The sequence below is a fragment of the Epinephelus moara genome, chromosome 16, assembly GCF_006386435.1.
Source record: "Epinephelus moara isolate mb chromosome 16, YSFRI_EMoa_1.0, whole genome shotgun sequence".
In the NCBI taxonomy this organism is placed as follows: Eukaryota; Metazoa; Chordata; class Actinopteri; order Perciformes; family Serranidae; genus Epinephelus; species Epinephelus moara.
Window position 1 is genome coordinate 31,371,248 of NC_065521.1, and position 21,120 is coordinate 31,392,367.

At 31.4% G+C, this 21,120-nt stretch overlaps 1 protein-coding gene and 1 long non-coding RNA gene across 2 annotated transcripts in view; both read right to left on the bottom strand.

Moving 5' to 3' along the window:
- The window catches only part of LOC126403242 (uncharacterized), a 72,769-nt gene that overhangs the window by 33,843 nt on the left and 17,806 nt on the right, over positions 1 to 21,120 (bottom strand). The gene's annotated exons all lie outside the window — the stretch shown is intronic.
- Positions 10,221 to 11,279, bottom strand: LOC126403241 (rhodopsin). The gene has a single exon (XM_050065809.1). It carries the CDS (start codon positions 11,277 to 11,279, stop codon positions 10,221 to 10,223), a length of 1,059 nt encoding a protein of 352 aa, XP_049921766.1.

Consider the following 21,120-nt stretch of genomic DNA (forward strand, 5'->3'; position numbering starts at 1 on the left):
TTTATGTCATACTATACTATGATTTTTTTATGATTTTTATGACATACTATACTATGATGTTTTTATGAAGATTTTTATGTCATACTATACTATGACTCTTTTATGAAGATTTTTAAATCATACTATAATATGACTTTTTTATGAAGATTTTTGTCATACTATACTATGATTTTTTATGAAGATTTTTATGACATACTATACTATGACGTTTTTATGAAGATTTTTATGTCATACTATACTATGACTTCTTTATAAAGATTTTTATGACATACTATACTATGACTTCTTTATAAAGATTTTTATGACATACCATACTATGACTTCTTTATAAAGATTTTTATGACATACTATACTATGACTTTTTTATGAAGATTTTTCTGACATACTATACTATGACTTCTTTATGAAGATTTGTCTGACATACTATACTATGACTTCTTTATGAAGATTTTTCTGACATACTATACTATGACTTCTTTATAAAGATTTTTATGACATACTATACTATGACTTTTATATGAAGATTTTTATGACATACTATACTATGACTTTTTTATAAAGATTTTATTTCATACTATACTATGACTTTTTTATGAAGATTTTTATGACATACTATACTATGACTTTATGAAGATTTTTATGACATACTATACTATGACTTTTTTATAAAGATTTTATTTCATACTATACCATGACTTTTTTATGAAGATTTTTATGACATGCTATACAATGACGTTTTTATGAAGATTTTTATGTCATACTATACTATGACTTCTTTATGAAGATTTTTATGACGTACTATACTATGAATTTTTTTATTAAGATTTTTATGACATACTATACTATGACTTTTTTATAAAGATTTTATTTCATACTATAATATGACGTTTTTATGAAAGATTTTATTTCATACTATAATATGACGTTTTTATGAAGGTTTTAATGACATACTATACCATGATTTTTTTTATGAAGATTTTTATGACATACTATACTATGACGGTTTTATGAAGATTTTTATGTCATACTATACTATGATTTTTTTATGATTTTTATGTCATACTATACTATCACGTTTTTATGTATATTTTTATGTCATACTATGACTTTTTTATGAAGATTTTTAAATCATACTATAATATGACTTTTTTATGAAGATTTTTATGTCATACTATACTATGATTTTTTATGAAAATTTTTATGACATACTATACTATGACGTTTTTATGAAGATTTTGATGTCATACTATACTATGACGTTTTTATGAAGATTTTTTGACATACTATACTATGACTTTTTTTTATAAAGATTTTATGTCATACTATAATATGACTTTTTTTTATAAAGATTTTATGTCATACTATAATATGACTTTTTCATGAAGATTTTTAAATCATACTATAATATGACTTTTTTATAAAAAAATTTATGACATACTATACTATGATTTTTTTATGAAGATTTTTATGACATACTATACTATGACGTTTTTATGAAGATTTTGATGTCATACTATACTATATCTTCTTTATAAAGATTTTTATGACATACTATACTATGACGTTTTTATGAAGATTTTTATGACATACTATACTATGACTTTTTTATGAAGATTTTTTGACATACTATACTATGACTTTTTTTTATAAAGATTTTATTTCATACTTTAATATGACGTTTTTATGAAGATTTTTATGACATACTATACTATGACTTTTTTTATGAAGATTTTATGACATACTATACTATGACTTTTTTATGAAGATTTTTATGACATACTATACTATGACTTTTTTATTAAGATTTTTATGACATACTATACTATGACTTTTTTATAAAGATTTTTATGACATCCTATACTATGACTTTTTTATAAAGATTTTATTTCATACTATAATATGACGTTTTTATTAAGATTTTTATGACATACTATACTATGACGTTTTTATTAAGATTTTTATGACATACTATACTATGACTTTTTTTTATGAAGATTTTATTTCATACTATAATATAACATTTTTATGAAGATTTTTATGAAATACTATACTATGATTTTTTTTATGGTTTTATGTCATACTATACTATGACGTTTTTATGAATATTTTTATGTCATACTATACTATGACTTTTTTATAAAGATTTTTAAATCATACTATAATATGACTTTTTTATGAAGATTTTTATGTCATACTATACTATGATTTTTTATGAAGATTTTCATGACATACTATACTATGACTTTTTTATGAATATATTTATGACATGCTATACTATGACGTTTTTATTAAGATTTTTGTGTCATACTATTCTATGACTTTTTTATGAAGATTTTTATGACATACTATACAATGACTTTTTTATAAACATTTTATTTCATACTATAATATTACGTTTTTATGAAGATTTTTATGACATAGTATACCATGACTTTTTTTATGAAGATTTTATTTCATACTATTCCATGACTTTTTTATTAAGATTTTTATGACATACCATACTATGACTTCTTTATAAAGATTTTTATGACGTACTAAACTATGACTTTTTCATGAAAATTTTTATGACATACTATACCATGACTTTTTTATGAAGATTTTTATGACATACTATACTATGACTTTCTTTATAAAGATTTTGATGACGTACTATACTATGACGTTTTTTAAAAAGATTATTATGACATACTATACTATGACTTTTTTTAAAAAGATTATTATGACATACTATACTATGACTTTTTTATGACATACTATACTATGACTTTTTTTAAAAAGATTTTTATGTCATACTATACTATGACTTTTTTATGAAGATTTTTATGTCATACTATACTATGACTTTTTTAAAAAAGATTATTATGACATACTATTCTATGACTTTTTTATGACATACTATACTATGACTTTTTTTAAAAAAGATTTTTATGTCATACTATACTATGACTTTTTTATAAAGATTTTTATGACATACTATACTATGACTTTTTTTAAAAAGATTATTATGACATACTATACTATGACTTTTTTATGACATACTATACTATGACGTTTTTCTGAAAATTTTTATGTCATACTATATTATGACTATTTTACAAAGATTTTCATGTCATACTATACTATGACTTTTTTATGAGGATTTTTATGACATACTATACTATCACTTTTTTTTAAAAAGATTATTATGACATACTATACTATGACTTTTTTATGACATATACTATGACTTTTTTAAAAAAGATTTTTATGTCATACTATACTATGACTTTTTTATGAAGATTTTCATGTCAAACTATACTATGACTTTTTTATGAAGATTTTTATGACATACTATAGTATGACTTTTTAAAAAAAGATTATTATGACATACTATACTATGACTTTATGACATACTATACTATGACTTTTTTTTAAAAAGATTTTTATGTCATACTATACTATGACTTTTTTATGAAGATTTTTATGACATACTATACTATGACTTTTTTTAAAAAGATTATTATGACATACTATACTATGACTTTTTTATGACATACTATACTATTACTTTTTAAAAAAAGATTTTTATTACATACTATGATGTTTTTATGACTATTTTATAAAGATTTTCATGTCATACTATACTATGACTTTTTCATGAGGATTTTTATGACATACTATACTATGACTTTTTTAAAAAAGATTTCTATTACATATTATACTATGACATTTTTATGAAGATTTTTATGTCATATGATAGTATGATTTTTTTATGAAGATTTTTATGTCATACTATACTATGACTTTTTTATAAAGATTTTTATGACATACTATACTATCACTTTTTATAAGGATTTTTATGTCATATTATACTATGACTTTTTTATGAAGATTTTTATGTCGTTCTATACTATGACTTTTTTTATGAAGATTTTCATGACATACTATACAATGACTTTTTTTATAAAGATTTTTTATGACATACTATACTATGATGTTTTTGTGAAGATTTTTATGTCAATCTGTACTATGACTTTTTTATGAAGATTTTTTTCATACTATACTGTCTTTTTTATAAAGATTTTTTATTATTTCTATGACTATGCCTTTTTCATGAAGATTTTTATGACAAACTATACTATGACTTTTTTATAAAGATTTTTATGACATGCTATACTATGACGTTTTTATGAAGATTTTGATGTCATACTATACTATAACTTCTTTATAAAGATTTTTTTGACATACTATACTATGACTTTTTTATAAAGATTTTATTTCATACTATAATATGACGTTTTTATGAAGATTTTTATGACATACTATACTATGACTTTTTTTATGAAGATTTTATTTCATACTATAATATGACGTTTTTTAAAAAAGATTTTTATGACATACTATACTATGACTTTTTTTGAAAAGATTATTATGACATACTATACTATGACTTTTTTATGACATACTATACTATTACTTTTAAAAAAAAGATTTTTATTACATACTATGACGTTTTTCTGAAAATTTTTATGTCATACTATACTATGACTATTTTAAAAAGATTTTCATGTCATACTATACTATGACTCTTTTATGAGGATTTTTATGACATACTATACTATGACGTTTTTATGAAGATTTTTATGTCATATTATAGTATGATTTTTTTATGAAGATTTTTATGTCATACTATACTATGACTTTTTCATAAAGATTTTTATGACATACTATACTATCACTTTTTATAAGGATTTTTATGTCATATTATACTATGACTTTTTTATGAAGATTTTTATGTCGTTCTATACTATGACTTTTTTTATGAAGATTTTCATGACATACTATACTATGATGTTTTTGTGAAGATTTTTATGTCAATCTGTACTATGACTTTTTTATGAAGATTTTTTTCATACTATACTATGATGTTTTTGTGAAGATTTTTATGTCAATCTGTACTATGTCTTTTTTATAAAGATTTTTTATTATTTCTATGACTATGACTTTTTTATAAAGATTTTTATGACATGCTATACTATGATATTTTTATGAAGATTTTGATGTCATACTATACTATGACTTCTTTATACAGATTTTTTTGACATACTATACTATGACTTTTTTTATGAAGATTTTATTTCATACTATAATATGACGTTTTTATGAAGATTTTTATGACATACTATACTATGACTTTTTTATAAAGATTTTTATGACATCCTATAATATGACTTTATATGAAGATTTTATTTCATACTATAATATGACGTTTTTATGAAGATTTTTATGACATACTATACTATGACTTCTTTATAAAGATTTTTATGACATCCTATACAATGACTTTTTTATAAAGATTTTATTTCATACTATAATATGACGTTTTTATTAAGATTTTTATGACATACTATACTATGACTTTTTTTTATGAAGATTTTATGTCATACTATAATATAACGTTTTTATGAAGATTTTTATGACATACTATACTATGACGGTTTTATGAAGATTTTTATGTCATACTATACTATGATTTTTTTATGGTTTTTATGTCATACTATACTATGACATTTTTATAAATATTTTTATGTCATACTATACTATGACTTTTTTATGAAGATATTTAAATCATACTATAATATGACTTTTTTTATTTAGATTTTTATGTCATACTATACTATGATTTTTTATGAAGATTTTCATGACATACTATACTATGACGTTTTTATTAAGATTTTTATGTCATACTATTCTATGACTTCTTTATAGATTTTTATGACATACTATACTATGACTTTTTTATGAAGATTTTTATGTCATACTATACTATGACTTTTTTATGAATATTTTTATGACATGCTATACTATGACGTTTTTATTAAGATTTTTATGTCATACTATTCTATGACTTCTTTATAAAGATTTTTATGACATACTATACTATGACTTTTTTATGAAGATTTTTATGATATACTATAAAATGACTTTTTTATAAAGATTTCATTTCATAGTATAATATTACATTTTTATGAAGATTTTTATGAAATACTATACCATGACTTTTTTTATGAAGATTTTATTTCATACTATACTATGACTTTTTTATGAAGATTTTTATGACATACCATACTATGACTTCTTTATAAAGATTTTTATGACGTACTATACTATGACTTTTTTATGAAAATTTTTATGACATACTATTCCATGACTTTTTTATGAAGATTTTATTTCATACTATACTATGACGTTTTTATGAAGATTTTTATGTCATACTATACTATGACTTTTTAATGAAGATTTTCATGTCATACTATACTATGACTTTTTTATGAAGATTTTTATGACATACTATACTATGACTTTCTTTATAAAGATTTTTATGACACTATACTATGACTTTTTTATGAAGATTTTTATGACATACTATACTATGACTTTTTTTAAAAAGATTATTATGACATACTATACTATGACTTTTTTATGTCATACTATACTATGACTTTCTTTATAAAGATTTTTATGACATACTATACTATTATTTTTTTTAAAAAGATTTTTATTACATACTATGACGTCTTTATGAAAATTTTCATGTCATACTATACTATGACTATTTTATAAAGATTTTCATGTCATACTATACTATGACTTTTATATGAAGATTTTTATGACATACTATACTACGACTTTTTTATGAAGATTTTTATGACATACTATACTATGACTTTTTTAAAAAAGATTTCTATTACATATTATACTATGACCTTTTTATGAAGATTTTTATGTCATATTATAGTATGATTTTTTATGAAGATTTTTATGTCATACTATACTATGACTTTTTTATAAAGATTTTTATGACATACTATACTATCACTTTTTATAAGGATTTTTATGTCATATTATACTATGACTTTTTTATGAAGATTTTTATGTCGTTCTATGCTATGACTTTTTTTTTTACAGTTTCATGTCATACTTTACTATGTCTTTTTATAAGGATTTTTATGACATACTATACTATGACTTTTTTTTATGAAGATTTTTATGTCATACTATACTATAACTTTTTTTATGAAGATTTTCATGACATACTATACTATGACTTTTTCATAAAGATTTTTATGACATACTATACTATGATGTTTTTCTGAAGATTTTTATGTCAATCTGTACTATGACTTTTTTATGAAGATTTTTTTCATACTATACTATGTCTTTTATATAAAGTTTTTTATTATTTTTATGACTATGACGTTTTTATTAAGATTTTTATGACATACTATACTATGATGTTTTTGTGAGATTTTTTTGTCAATTTGTACTATGACTTTTTCATGAATATTTTTGTCATACTATACTATGTCTTTTTTATAAAGATTTTTATTATTTTTATGACTATGACGTTTTTATTAAGATTTTTATGACATACTATACTATGACTTTTTTTTAAAGATTTTTATGACATACTATGCTATGACGTTTTTATGAAGATTTTTATGTCAAACTATACTATGACTTTTTTATTAGGATTTTTATGTCATACTATGCTATGACGTTTTTATGAAGATTTTTATGTCAAACTATACTATCACTTTTTTATTAAGATTTTTATGTCATAGTATGCTATGACGTTTTTATGAAGATTTTTATGTCAAACTATACTATGACGTTTTTATTAAGATTTTTATGTCATACTATACTATGACTTTTTTATTAAGATTTTTATGTCATACTATATTATGACTTTTTTATGAAGATTTTTATGACATACTATACTATGACTTTTTTATGACATACTATGCTATGACTTTTTAAAAAAAAAGATTTTTATGTCATACTATACTATGACTTTTTTATGAAGATTTTCATGTCATACTATACTATGAATTTTCTTATGAAGATTTTGATGTCATACTATACTATACTATGACTTTCTTTATAAAGATTTTTATGACATACTATACTATTACTTTTTTAAAAAAGAATTTTTATTACATACTATAATATGATGTTTTTATGAAGATTTTTATGTCATACTATACTTTGACTTTTTTTTATGAAGATTTTTATGTCATACTATACTATGACTTTTTTTGTGAAGATTTTCATGACATACTATACTATGATGTTTTTCTGAAGATTTTTATGTCAATCTGTACTATGACTTTTTCATGAAGATTTTTTTCATACTATACTGTCTTTTTTATAAAGATTTTTTATTATTTTTGTGACTATGACTTTTTTATGAAGGTTTTTATGTCATACTATACTATGATTTTTTATGAAGATTTTTATGACATACTATACTATGACTTTTTTTTAAACATTTTTATGACATGCTATACTATGACGTTTTTATGAAGATTTTTATGTCAAACTATACTATGACTTTTTTATAAAGATTTTTATGACATACTATACTATGACTTTTTTATGAAGATTTTTATGATATACTATAAAATGACTTTTTTATAAAGATTTCATTTCATAGTATAATATTACATTTTTATGAAGATTTTTATGACATACTATACTATCACTTTTTATAAGGATTTTTATGTCATACTATACTATGACTTTTTTATAAAGATTTTCATGTCGTACTATACTATGACTATTATTGTAAAGATTTTTGTCTTACTATACTATGACTTTTTTTTATAAAGAGTTTCATGTTATACCAACAATGACTATTTTTATGAAGATTTTTATGTTGTACTTTACTATGCCTTTTTATGAAGATTGCTATGGCATACTATACTGTGATGTTTTTATGAAGATTTTTATGTCATCCCATTATTGACATACTTTTTTCCTACCTACTCATTACATTATTATTCATTATTACCATTATTATAATTTGTTATTGACATTCTTTATTTATATATATATATATATATATATTGTTAATATTATACTTTTTCCTAACTATCCACCCACCCAGTACACAGCTGTGATGACATATTATCGTATTTAATGAATGATATTTCTTTCTGTTTCAGTTATAATTGGTAACACTTCACTTTAAATCCCTTTATGTAGTATTTACAAGCAGTATGCAAATATTTAATAAGTGGTTTATAACTATAAACTGTAAGGCAGCTTTAAGTATTTGTTTATTAAAGTACAGTATTTGCAAACTATCCTGATAATGACATATTTTATATCAGTACAACTGTGTTTTACTATATTGTCATTCTTTGTTTACAGACCAGCCCTCACTTATGGGTGCCCACAGGAGGTGTTATCATTGTTGATCAATATACTAATAAACACAGATCTTCTTACAACTACATTATAGTGTGTTGTAAACCATTTATAAATGTTAATACTGCATATAGATGCTAAAAGTTCAAGTGTTACTGATTCTGTCTTTGATAATGGATTTAGTTTTGGGATGTGTGTGATATGATGGAACTTAAGTTGTGTTTCCATTTGATAACCTTTCCATCAAGGTGTCTCTTGGTAATACTGTTATCCAATAAGTCTTTGTTTGTGTTAACCTTTAGTTAATGTGATAATTATTCGTCACCAGATAAAGTTGGTGTTGTGTCATGTGTATATTCATCCCTGATTAATACTGCCATAATCCCTTAGGTAGGCCAAGTTCTAAGTCCAAGGTGACCTGTGATTGAAATGAGATTACAGAGGCAATGTAGATGCCTCGAGAAAAGAATTCCAAACGCTATTTTATATTTTTGTATAATTTTAAGAGTCTGTACCATCAAATTTTGTAACAGAAGAGCAGTAGTGACAACTCTAGCTCTAAAGTACAAATCAACTCAAGACATAAATGCATTCTGAATAGGTCATTCACATTTATTCATTTGATTAAATATACTAGAGTCATATGAACTTTGCCATTGAAAATGTAAGTAAAACATAAACAGGATGCGTCATTTGCAAAGTGCGTTTTATTTTACGTTGCCTTGATTACATGCCTCTACATTCAAAATTAAGCCAGTATCATATAGGATCCAACTGTAAAAGATTAACTTTTTTTTTTCCTTTCCTCTCAGAAAAAAAATCTCATAGATTGTTAAGTTGGATATTCTGTACATACAGGAACAACTCTGTAATGGGCTGACCTTTCCTGCAACTGTCTTTAGGTTGAACCAACTCAAAAATACAAAAAGGAGGTTATTTCTGTAGACATTAGCCTTCAGTCGTTTCCCGGGGGGAGCAGAAGTCTTCTTCTTGGATAGTGGATCATGGAGCCTGTGTTGACGGCCCTTTTATGCAGGAGAGACAGAGCTGGAGGAGACAGAGGAGGCCTCGGTCTTAGTAGAGGATGCTCCCTCCTCCTCCTCAAAGGGATTCTTCCCGCAGCACAAGGTGGTGATCATGCAGTGGCGGAACTGCTTGTTCATGCAGATGTAGATCATTGGGTTGTAGATGGCAGAGCTCTTGGCAAAGAAGGCAGGGATGGTCATGAAGACTGGTCCGAACTCAGAGCCTTGATGTGTGAAGATAAACCAAGCCACACCTGCATAGGGTAACCAACACACCAGGAAGGCGATAACCATGATAACGACCATGCGGGTGACTTCCCTCTCAGCCCTCTGGGTGGTCTCAGACTCCTGCTGGGCAGCAGCAGCCTCCTTGACAGCACAGAGCAGACGGCCGTAGCAGAAGAAAATGACAGTCAGTGGAATCATGAAGTGGCAGCAGAACATGTAGATAACAAAGGACTCGTTATTGAAGCCCTCTGCACGTGTGTAGTAGTCGACTCCACATGAGCACTGCATGCCCTCAGGAATGTAACGAGACCAGCCGACAAGAGGGGGTACAGAACAAGCTAAGGCCATCAACCAGGTGAGGCTCAAACCCATGATGGCGTGATTCTCCCCGAAGCGGAAGTTGCTGATGGGCTTGCAGACGACCATCCACCTTTCAACAGCCAGAACAACCAGTGACCAGAGGGCTATCTCACCGCCGAGGGTAGCAAAGAATCCTTCCAAATTGCAGCCAAGGCGTCCTAGGACGAAGTAGCCATGCATTGAGGTGTACATCGTTGTGGTGAATCCTCCAAACACCATGAAGAGGTTAGCCACCGCAAGGTTCAGCAGGATGTAGTTTAGAGGGGTCCGCAGCTTCTTGTGTTCGATGGTGACGTACAGAGTGAGAAAGTTGATGGGGAAGCCAGCGAGGATGAGAAAAAACATGTAGGCACCCAGGGCAGCATAGGCTGCTGGGTTGACAAGGTAGTACTGAGGGTAATCATAAGGACTCCGGACAATCCCGGTGGTGTTCACCATAGGGACGTAGAAATATGGTCCCTCTGTGCCGTTCATGGTTGCGGCTTGCGGTTGCGATCAGCCCTTCTGTATTGTTTCTTCTGGCTGTTCCGGAGAGTGATGGAGAGGACCCTGCTACAAATGGACCCAAGTGGCCACGGTCTGGCTTTTAAAAGGCACACCTTGGATTATCACTTTCCAAATCCGTCAGCACAAAGTGATTTAGGCCACAGTTAATATCTAATCCAGCCACCACTGCAAACATAACTGACCACTCATCAAGATATTAAGGTTACACCTGCTCATGCCTATCATGGAGCTATCTGATAACATGATTTCAACATGGTACCTCATGTAAATAAGTCATTTTTCCATGCTCACTGAATTTGAAAGATACTGTTGAGAGCATGTGTGCACAGGGAGACAGTGCATGTCTCCCCATATTTGTTTGACTTTCCTTCTGGTGCTCTGGACATCTTCAGCAAAAACCTGCAGTTGAGGGGGACTGTAGCTGCTGATTTGCTGATATATCCATGTGAATTTAAGCATTAGTGTGATTTAGCTGTGCAATGGACTGGTGACCTATTTGAAATCTCTCTCTGCCTTCTGCTGGGAGAAGTTTTAGATCTTCCTGGCCCCAAATAGAGCCAAGCAGGTAAAGGTATTGAATTTATATAAATTTATTTAATGACTTGGAACCCTAAAACACTATTCCAACACTGAATGTACAGTATACTATAACATGACATTAGAATTTTAACATCAAGTGTAACTTTCATTCCTAAAGTCATGTGGTGAGTAAAAGTAAGTAAAATCTATTTATATTGTGCCTTTCATGGACATAGGTCCAAAGTGCTTCACAAGGGCGACACACAACAAGAGAGAAATCATGGAGACAATGTGACTACGCACGTCATGAAAAGTGCACAACTAGCAAAACTATCTGCACACACACACAAGAAAAAAAGAAGTAGTCACAACAACAATACACAAAATTTGAAAAAGTACAGCTCTGGTACATACGAGTTACCCAAACGCCTGTCTAACCAGGTGTCTTCAACTGGCTTTTAAAAGAAACCAGAGAGTCAGCAGATCATAAGGGGGCTGGCAGAAAAATTCGGGTGCTACGGCCGCAAAAGCTCAATCACCACGTGTCTTAAGGCGACTGCGAGGGGCAGACAACAAATGTAGCGCATTTGATGGAAGAGAGCGCGCTGAAGAATACGGATGAAGTAGTTTTACAGTCCAGTCAGAAAAGTGAAATCTCTGAATATAAGTATTTTAGACAACTTTAGTGAGGGCGATCACAGGTGCATTTGAAAAGTGTGTATGGCATTTGTTTTGTGCAAGAAGCCAAACTCATAGATGGATAGATCCAAAACCTTAATATATTTAATTAATGGAAATGTTCCAACCACCATCCAATGTTTGGCATTTTCACTTGAAAAATTATAAGACGATTAATCCATTATTAAAACAGTTGCAGAAGAATTCTCTGTACATCAACTAGTAACTGCAGCTCCACTGTTGACATCTCTTTATTTCATCTGAACCTTTTTTTTTTTTTTTCTTTTTTTTAATGGTAAACATATTTCTATGGCTCTTACAACACACAATGTCTCAGACAGTCATAAGGTAACAACCTAATACTTCTAGTATCATTTCCAAAAGATGTTGAAATGCATTGTAATAAAAATAACTGAGTGTCCTGGCCGAGACAGCAGCAGAAGATAACAGGCCTTAAAAATGTCTTAAAATATATCCTGGTCTCTTGTCTTAATGTGTGGTAAGTGGTTGATTTTTTTGTTGTACTATATCGACTGTACAGCAGAGACAGTGGTGTTGCTGAGTGCTGGAGCATCTTAGCTGTTGGTAAAGAGCTCAGCACTTTCCTAATGGGTGTTCTATTAAAGAGATTTGGGGCTTATGGACGTGTTACTCTCACAGGCCTGTAATGCATTTAATGTCGCAGAGGGTCATTCCCGCTCAGTCGTGTTGCTGTAATCAGATGTGATACCTTATTTTTCTTCTTTTTTTTCAGAATTCAGATTAATGAAAATGTATGAATTTTGGAAAACCATTAATTTATTAAAGCATTTGTATGAAAGCAACTAGGCTTCTTTGAGAACCTATTATGGTGTCAGTCGTTTTTATTCATATTTAATTCAGTAACTGTTAGTAAGTGTGCTTAAATGCTTATTAAAACAGGTGATCTGGACACTTAAGGAGCTGTTTTTTCTATAGTGGTTAGCAGTGGTGTCAGACAGCCATGTTGGGGGAGACAAAGTTAATACTGAAATATTTCTGCACTTTTGTGTATATACAGTCAGTTAATAAAGCCATATCCTTTATAGGCTCTTTTTTAAGTTTTAAAATATACTCATGTGCCTGGCATTAAATCTCACACAGAGCTGCAACTTTCGCCATTAATCATTTTGCATATAAAACCGTAGAAAACGCTTAAAAATGCTCACCACAATTTCCTAGGTGATATCTTCAAATATAATTTTTTTTGTCTGGGTAACAGTTCACAACTCAAAGAAACTCTGTTATTTATACTCTAAGACAAGGAAAGACACCATAACCTTACAGTTAAAAAAGCTGGAGTCGGGGCATCGGTGGCTTAGCGGATATAGCAAGCGCCCCATGTACAAGGCTGTTGCCGCAGCGGCCCGAGTTCGACTCCAGCCTGTGGCCCTTTGCTGCATGTCATTCCCTCTCTCTCTCCCCCCTTCACACTTATCTGTCCTATCAATTAAAGGCAAAAACGCCCAAATAATATCTTAAAAAAAAAAAAAAAAAGCTGGAGTCATTACATTTTTTTGCTTAGGCGAGACATGGCAGGCAAAAACATTGATTTTTCATGCAGTGGTCAATTTTGAGATTTTGGGCTAGTTTACTCCTTGAATGTATTCTTTCAAACTGCTATAAAGAAAACATTCAAATTATACATTTAGACGTTTATTTTATTACATTTTGTCTACTTGTATTATGTTATCTTATGTAAATCTTTGAATGCTGTTTTCTCAAAATTATTTTTTTGCCATACCTCACCGCACCTATGTACACCAAACTTTCCAGTTATACACCTGACTATATTCTGAAGATATTTACAAAGGGATTAGTTAATAAATCATTCCTAGCCTGACTTATGCGACATTTTATTCCCAAAAATATGGCAAAAATTAATTTTTTTAAAGCTATGGACAGTATATTTTGATGCTCTACGTAATATAAGCAGATATCCTTAAATCCCTCTGTAATTATTTTTTCATCTTATATGTAAACAAAATGAAAAAAGAATTTTGCACTTGGCTTTATCAGGTGTTCAGATTTATCTTCCTAAAATATATGCAAATTAGTGCATATTTAATGAGATCATGCCTAATTTGCAGAATTAAACATTAAAATTTTTAAAACTTGTAATACTTTTTTTTTCATACTATTGTAAGTAATCAGCTGAGGAAGTTTCATGATGATATCTATTATTTCAAAATGTTACCCTATTCACCTGCAGTGTCTCACCTTAAAAAATGATAATAAAGATTAATTAGTTATAAAATTTGGGAGGGAATAATTCTTTAGTTGATTAATTGACTAACTGTGTCAGCTCTAATCTCGTATTACATTGCCACATCATACCCATGGATGTAGATTAATATTTTCCTCTTAGGTAATATTTTTTCTAATTTCCAAGAGCACCAGTGGACGTGAGGGACACCAGAAGTGCTCCTATTCTTTTTTCTTCTTCGCCTCATTAAAAACCCCCCTTTGTACATGCAGATTAGAATACATTTATTTAAAAAAGAAGAAGAAAAAGAAGGATGGATAGAAAATATGAAAGATCTTTGCTGATAAAACACCTGCTGTGAACTCACTCTTTCCACCTTGACCCTCAAACACAGCTGCTTTTTTTTTGATAAATAAATTTGCACCAAAGAAAAGACTATTTATTATTTTATTACAAAACACATTAAAGCAGCAATAAGTGAAATTCATCATTTCTAGATTGAAAGAATTAAAAAATTGCTATGTGAAGAACTAGAGGTGTAATTTCATCTGGAGTATAGCATGACCTCACACACCCTCTCTCTGTGTTGATCTCCAGCCCCTTGTTTACAAGCCGGTCCGGCTGCACGTTCATGTACGTTCATGATGGCTAGAGCCATCGCCGGATCCCGGCTAGTGCTAACACCGGGAGCTAACGCTAATGTTCCTCCTCTTCTCCGTGAGTGAGAGCGATGTTTTAGCCTAGCGGGCAGCTGGCTCGCGGGCTGCCCATTAGGCTAAAACATCGCTTCAGGTTAAAGTGGGAAGAAGCAGCAGGTTTATCGGGCAGCTGAGTGAAGCTGGGTGAAGTGGAGGCTGCAAAGGAAACACCGGGATGGGTTAATGTCTGGAGCACCCCATTAAAGTATTGTTGCTCCAGATTTTAAAGGGTTAAAGACACCGCTTTGGGTTCTGGAATGTTGTGATTTTTATTTTACTATTTTTTACATTTCAGACTGATCGATTGATCCATTAATTAAGAAAATAACATGGTTAACACATCCTGAGTCAAACATTGTACATGTAAAAGTCTTAAACAAGACTTAAGTTTGCAATGGCACACATAGAAGTTTATGATGACAGAATAATATTGATTATTCTTGTCAATCTAAGTATGGTAGTAAGGGTATAAATAAATATAGAGCATTAGTTAAACTAAAGCCATCGAACTGTAAAAATAAATACTTAAAAGACCGAACAGACTAGAACCAGCAGGAGAGACTTAGGAGCAGGCTTGTGTGGTATCAAGGTACTACGGTATACCGGGGTATTAGGAAATCCAGATGGTATGATTTTAAATATTGTCAAAAATACAGATGCTCCTTTCCCTATTAAACTGATACTCAGATTATGTATTAAGGTGATGTAGTGCACATCACACACCACCAGAGGTTAGTCTTCACTGGTAGAACGGCCAGCTGAGCTGAGAAAGATGGCTGCCACGAGTGGTGGGGGTAATGTTAGAGGATTAGTGCGATAAGAAATGGCCACATGATTTTATTCAGGCCCATTTATTCAGCCCACTGATGTGTCGGTGTGTGCAACGGCAACAGGTGTCATTAGGTCCTTCAACAAGAAGGGCGCTTATGTCCTCTCTATTGGTTATTGTATGGACATATTTAAACCCAGCATGACTTGTTGACTTAGTAGGCTCAGGTGCAGGTGCTTTCTACACAAGTATCATCACATATCTCGTACCCCAGTGAAATGTATAAAGGTATAAAAGGTAGGAAAAAACAGATATCACCAAAGCTTCAGAGCTACAATCTCTAAACCAGTTCTTCATCCACCTGCTGCAACGGATTTACAGATCCAGGGTGAGATCAAGACAGACCTGTTGCTGAGCTGCAAATCCGCTGTGCTCAGTGTGGCAGATCTGTAGTGCTTTGCTGCCCTCCTCAGGAGGCCAACGAAAGTACACTTCACAAATCCAAAGGTCTATTTTCAGTGCTGAAGGGAAATCACTGATTCATTGTATTGTTAGGGTAAAAAGGATAAATCTAGAATTCCGGGGTGTCAGTAGCGTAGTGGATAGTGCCGGCGCCCCATGTACAGAGGCGATGCCTCGCTGCAGCGGTCGCAGGTTCGACTCCGGCTTGCAACCCCTTGCTGCATGTCAACCCCCACTCTCTCTCTCTCACCCCATTTCAATTTGTCCTGTCCATTAAAGGCAAAAAGCCCCAAAAAATAATCTTAAAAAAAAATAAAATCTAGAATTCCATCTTCCTCCTTATAACATGTTTTGTTTTCTCAAACTGTAACTGAACATTTAACCACAATTTTTCACATCACAGGTCCCAGTTTTAATCAAGTTTACCTGTGTTCATTCTGTAAGTAGAATTTCAGCACAGTCAACTGTACTTAAGTATCTGCATTTTCCCTACTTTGTGCTCCTACTCTACAATTCAGGGGGGAAATATTGACCTTTATAATGCACTACATTTATCGGACATTTGGAGTAACCAGACACTTTTCAGACAAACATTTAACATCAAGAAAAATATACAATGTGCTTATAAAAAGAAAAGTAAAAATTGGCACAATGGTTCCCAACATTTTTGGCCTGTGATCTCATGCAGTGACAGTGACTAGTTGGATACATAAGTGCAATTTCACCAAAACATTTATTTAAATAAAACATCTTATCTTATCTAGCCTACTGTAAGTACTGATTCTAAATAAATTATCTATAAAATAAACCTATGGCAAAAATAACTCTAAATAGTGTGAAATTAATCATTTGACTCAAATCACGTGAATCTACAGAATAAACTCATCATTGCTCATTTAATAAGCCATAAATGTCTGTGTGGCATGTATGGAAAATGCAGTGCTCTCAGTGGACCCTTTAATGCTTACTCGAAATTGTTGCTGCCGCCTGTGTTTCCTGATGTTTTCCGATGTTTTCCAAAGGAGGCCGTCTATGAGGATGTCCCCCGTCTGTGTAATCAATGCAATTCTAAATGTGTTTTTTCCCTTAATTATTTTGCTATTTGTCAGACGACCCTCTGCTCTCTACTCGGCGGGACACAACCACTCAGCTAAGCGTGCGCGCAGACACATTCACACAGAGCAGTGGTTCCCAAGACCCCTTTCCTATCATTGAGTAAACTGACAACCCCTGACTAAATAATATATTTTATGGAAATTCCATATTATATTCAATACATAACAATAAGCGTACAGAACAACTGATAAACTATACATTTAATCCAAATAGTGAACACAATTACTGCAAGAACTTTGATGAATTTTAAGCCGATTATTTCCACTTGGCCATTGATCTATTAGCTGCTTGGTTGTTGTAACTGTGTACTTAACTTAGTTTTACTCAGAGAAATTAATAAAACCCTTAGATAAAGGCCTAATGTAAATATGTTTTACAATTTCCTACACCCCTTAAAAACAAGAAGGCCTCACGACCCCATGTGAAGCTATGGCGACCCCTAGTGGTGGTCAACACCTCCAGGTTGGGAACCAGTGATACAGAGCATGTGGGGACAGGACTGATAGTGCCATCATGCTCACATTGCTCTGACGCAGAGACTAGTGGTTGTAAAATTTACACGTATAGCGAATCGTAACCTATTCTATTAGGACACTGGCTGGATCTTAATGAGTGGTTTGCTGTTTGCCCACCAGCCTGCACTAGGTCAAGGTCAACAAGGCATGCCATGGTCATCTGAAGGTCCACTGGTGTGCGTTTTATGAATTAACAATTGCTTGTCCTGATTGGAAAAATGATATGAAATTTGGATTTTATCTACCTGGGCAGGCTGGAAAACGCTATATATCAGTCACAGGGGCCATATTTCTGCAAAATGGGGACTTTTTAGCTTTATACTGTAATGAAGTTTTTTTTTTTTTATGTACATAAATAAATAAATTGTTTCTCCACAGTTATGTTCATGTTTTAATGTCTGTCAAGATATTTGAGGATAGAGAAAGTTCTAAGGCAGGTTAGAGGTTCAAAGTAGTAGGGCTGTAACCGACTCAGAATAAGATTTGGCTGCATAATATGAATATTTGATGATATATTTCTAAGTCAACACTTCTAAGGAAAAGGCAGAGGATAACTTTATTTTAGAGTCTGACCGGGCAAAGCCTCTCTTCCTCTGTCTTACCATGACTCACCTCAGTCCGTAGCTGTCTGTAGAGGAGGGCAGCGTGAAAGTGAGGAGCGTTCACTCTGCGGATACTTCCGGGGACCAAAACTTCCCCAGAAGCAGCAAACTGGCCACAAAAAGGGCTGCTTGACTCTTTAACTTTCAGAGGGGACGCCCTACAAAGTAATGATATTATATCTGATACTTTACTATATGTGTTTTCTACATTAAGCAGGAAGCCAAAGGGATTTTTGTGTTGTACCTCGACTGAACAACCCTCGTCTCACAAATAAGATTAGGGTGATCTTCACAAAACAGTTTCGTCAAAGTCTCTTGTTGTGTCGCTAAATTGTGTATAAACAACGGTGTTTGCCATGGTTTCAGTTTTATGGGTTGAAGAACTGGTCAATTTCAATCGCACTCCCTTTCTAAGATGCTAAACTGAAAATGGTCAGTGCTAAGTCTAAAAAGTATCCACCTTCTGTTGTTGATGCCTCACACAAGGACCTTTCTCCTGAATAATACACAATGATTCAACCTCATCCTTATAAATAGTGTATGACTTTCTTTCCAAAGAGAAACACAAGAGATGTACTGTTACTGCCCTGAGGTGTGCTAATGTGAGAGGTAGACAAGGTCTGGAGGAAGCGCTATTTGAAATTTTATCAACACCATGTGAGAATAGCCCTGACATCAGATTAATATGGCACAAAAAAATAGTTTCTGTACTGTTAGAGACTCAGCGTTCAAGTGCTTCCAACAACACTTGTGTGGTTGTCAATCGTTGCTACATTTAGACACAGTCATGACTGGACAGGAAGCTTTTATATTACATGTATTTTACAAATAAAACTTATCCAAACAGCCACAGCTTTGATTCCTGACTTCAGCTTTTTTTTTTTTTTTTTTTTTTGCAAATGAAGATGACTGTGGTTTTTAGAGGACAAATGTGTGGGCAGAGTGTGATGCTCTCTCACTCTGCCCACAGGAACTCTCTTGCTGAGTGACCGGTAGAGAAGAGGGAACACTGTGACCACGACATGGCACATTCCACACCACCAGCTCCCACATACATTTCACACTGAGGGTTATACATCATCGGGTCCGTAACAGCCGAAATAACCTCAACTGCTGTCGAGGATGTCAAGATTCATTTGGAGTTTCACTGCCCAAACAATAGAAACTGTTACATACAACGCTCAAAATAATCTTCAAGGCTATTTGGTTTCGGACTGCAACTAAAGATTATTTCATTATTAATGAATCTGTTGGAGAGCTGCTGCTGCATTTTTTGATGATGAAAATATTTTCTAAACATTCCCTGACTCTTCCCCATCTCACACAGCCTTCTCTGGATCTTTTTGAGACAAAGGTGCCAAAGGCTGGAAAATGTGTGTGTTGTGTACGCCACTTTCAGGCGACTGCTTTACGAATTAAACGTGATGTAAGGGACTTTGTTTCCTGCAGAGTACACACATGAGCCAGCTATGACTTTTGGTCCATGCTGGATCAAAGCCACTTGCTCTGTGCTTCCTGTGCCGAGAACAAACACAGAATTAAGTTTGTTTTACTTGTCGGGCTATTCCTCAATATTTCAGTAACTTGTTCAATCATTCACCTTTCTCTGGTTTGAGTCTCAGACTGACCCTCACTCCCCCTCGACTGTCTCATCTGGCTGGCTAGTTTATCAATAAACTGTCAGACCATAGGAGACACTGACAGTGAATTAAACTTCCCTGTACTGAGTTGCTGTCCTAGTCTGAAGATGTTAAAATAGCCCATTATATCTCAATATTATGTCTCTATGGGCTTGTTCTAGGGCTGATTATCATTTGAATTGTTTTGACATTACTAGCTGAGACAGATGTGCCTTTTGCCTCCACTGCAGTAACCACAAACAATTTGTCTATTTATTTGAAATATACTTAAAACTAGTCCATACTATTGAGTACAGCATACCATACCATGACTTAGTCATACCAAAAATTAAAATAAAACCAAACAAACATTGGGCCACAGGGGGAGCCACAGCAATCGGTCTCATTTTAGCTATTTTTAAGCATTTTTCTGTTGTTATAGCACCACCCAGTTGCCAATTAGAGTTAAATTTCTCCAGTCACCTTGAGGCGTCCTGTTCTACATATCTACCAAGTTTAGTAAAAATCAATATGGCGGTTAGGCCTAGATAAGTAATTAGCTCTCTAGCGCCCCCATTTTGTTTGATGGGGTCAATAATGGAGGGG

What these genes read in the sequence shown, in the direction of transcription:
- LOC126403241 (XM_050065809.1), bottom strand. Translation starts at nt 11,279, where the DNA reads ATGAACGGCACAGAGGGACCATATTTCTACGTCCCTATGGTGAACACC.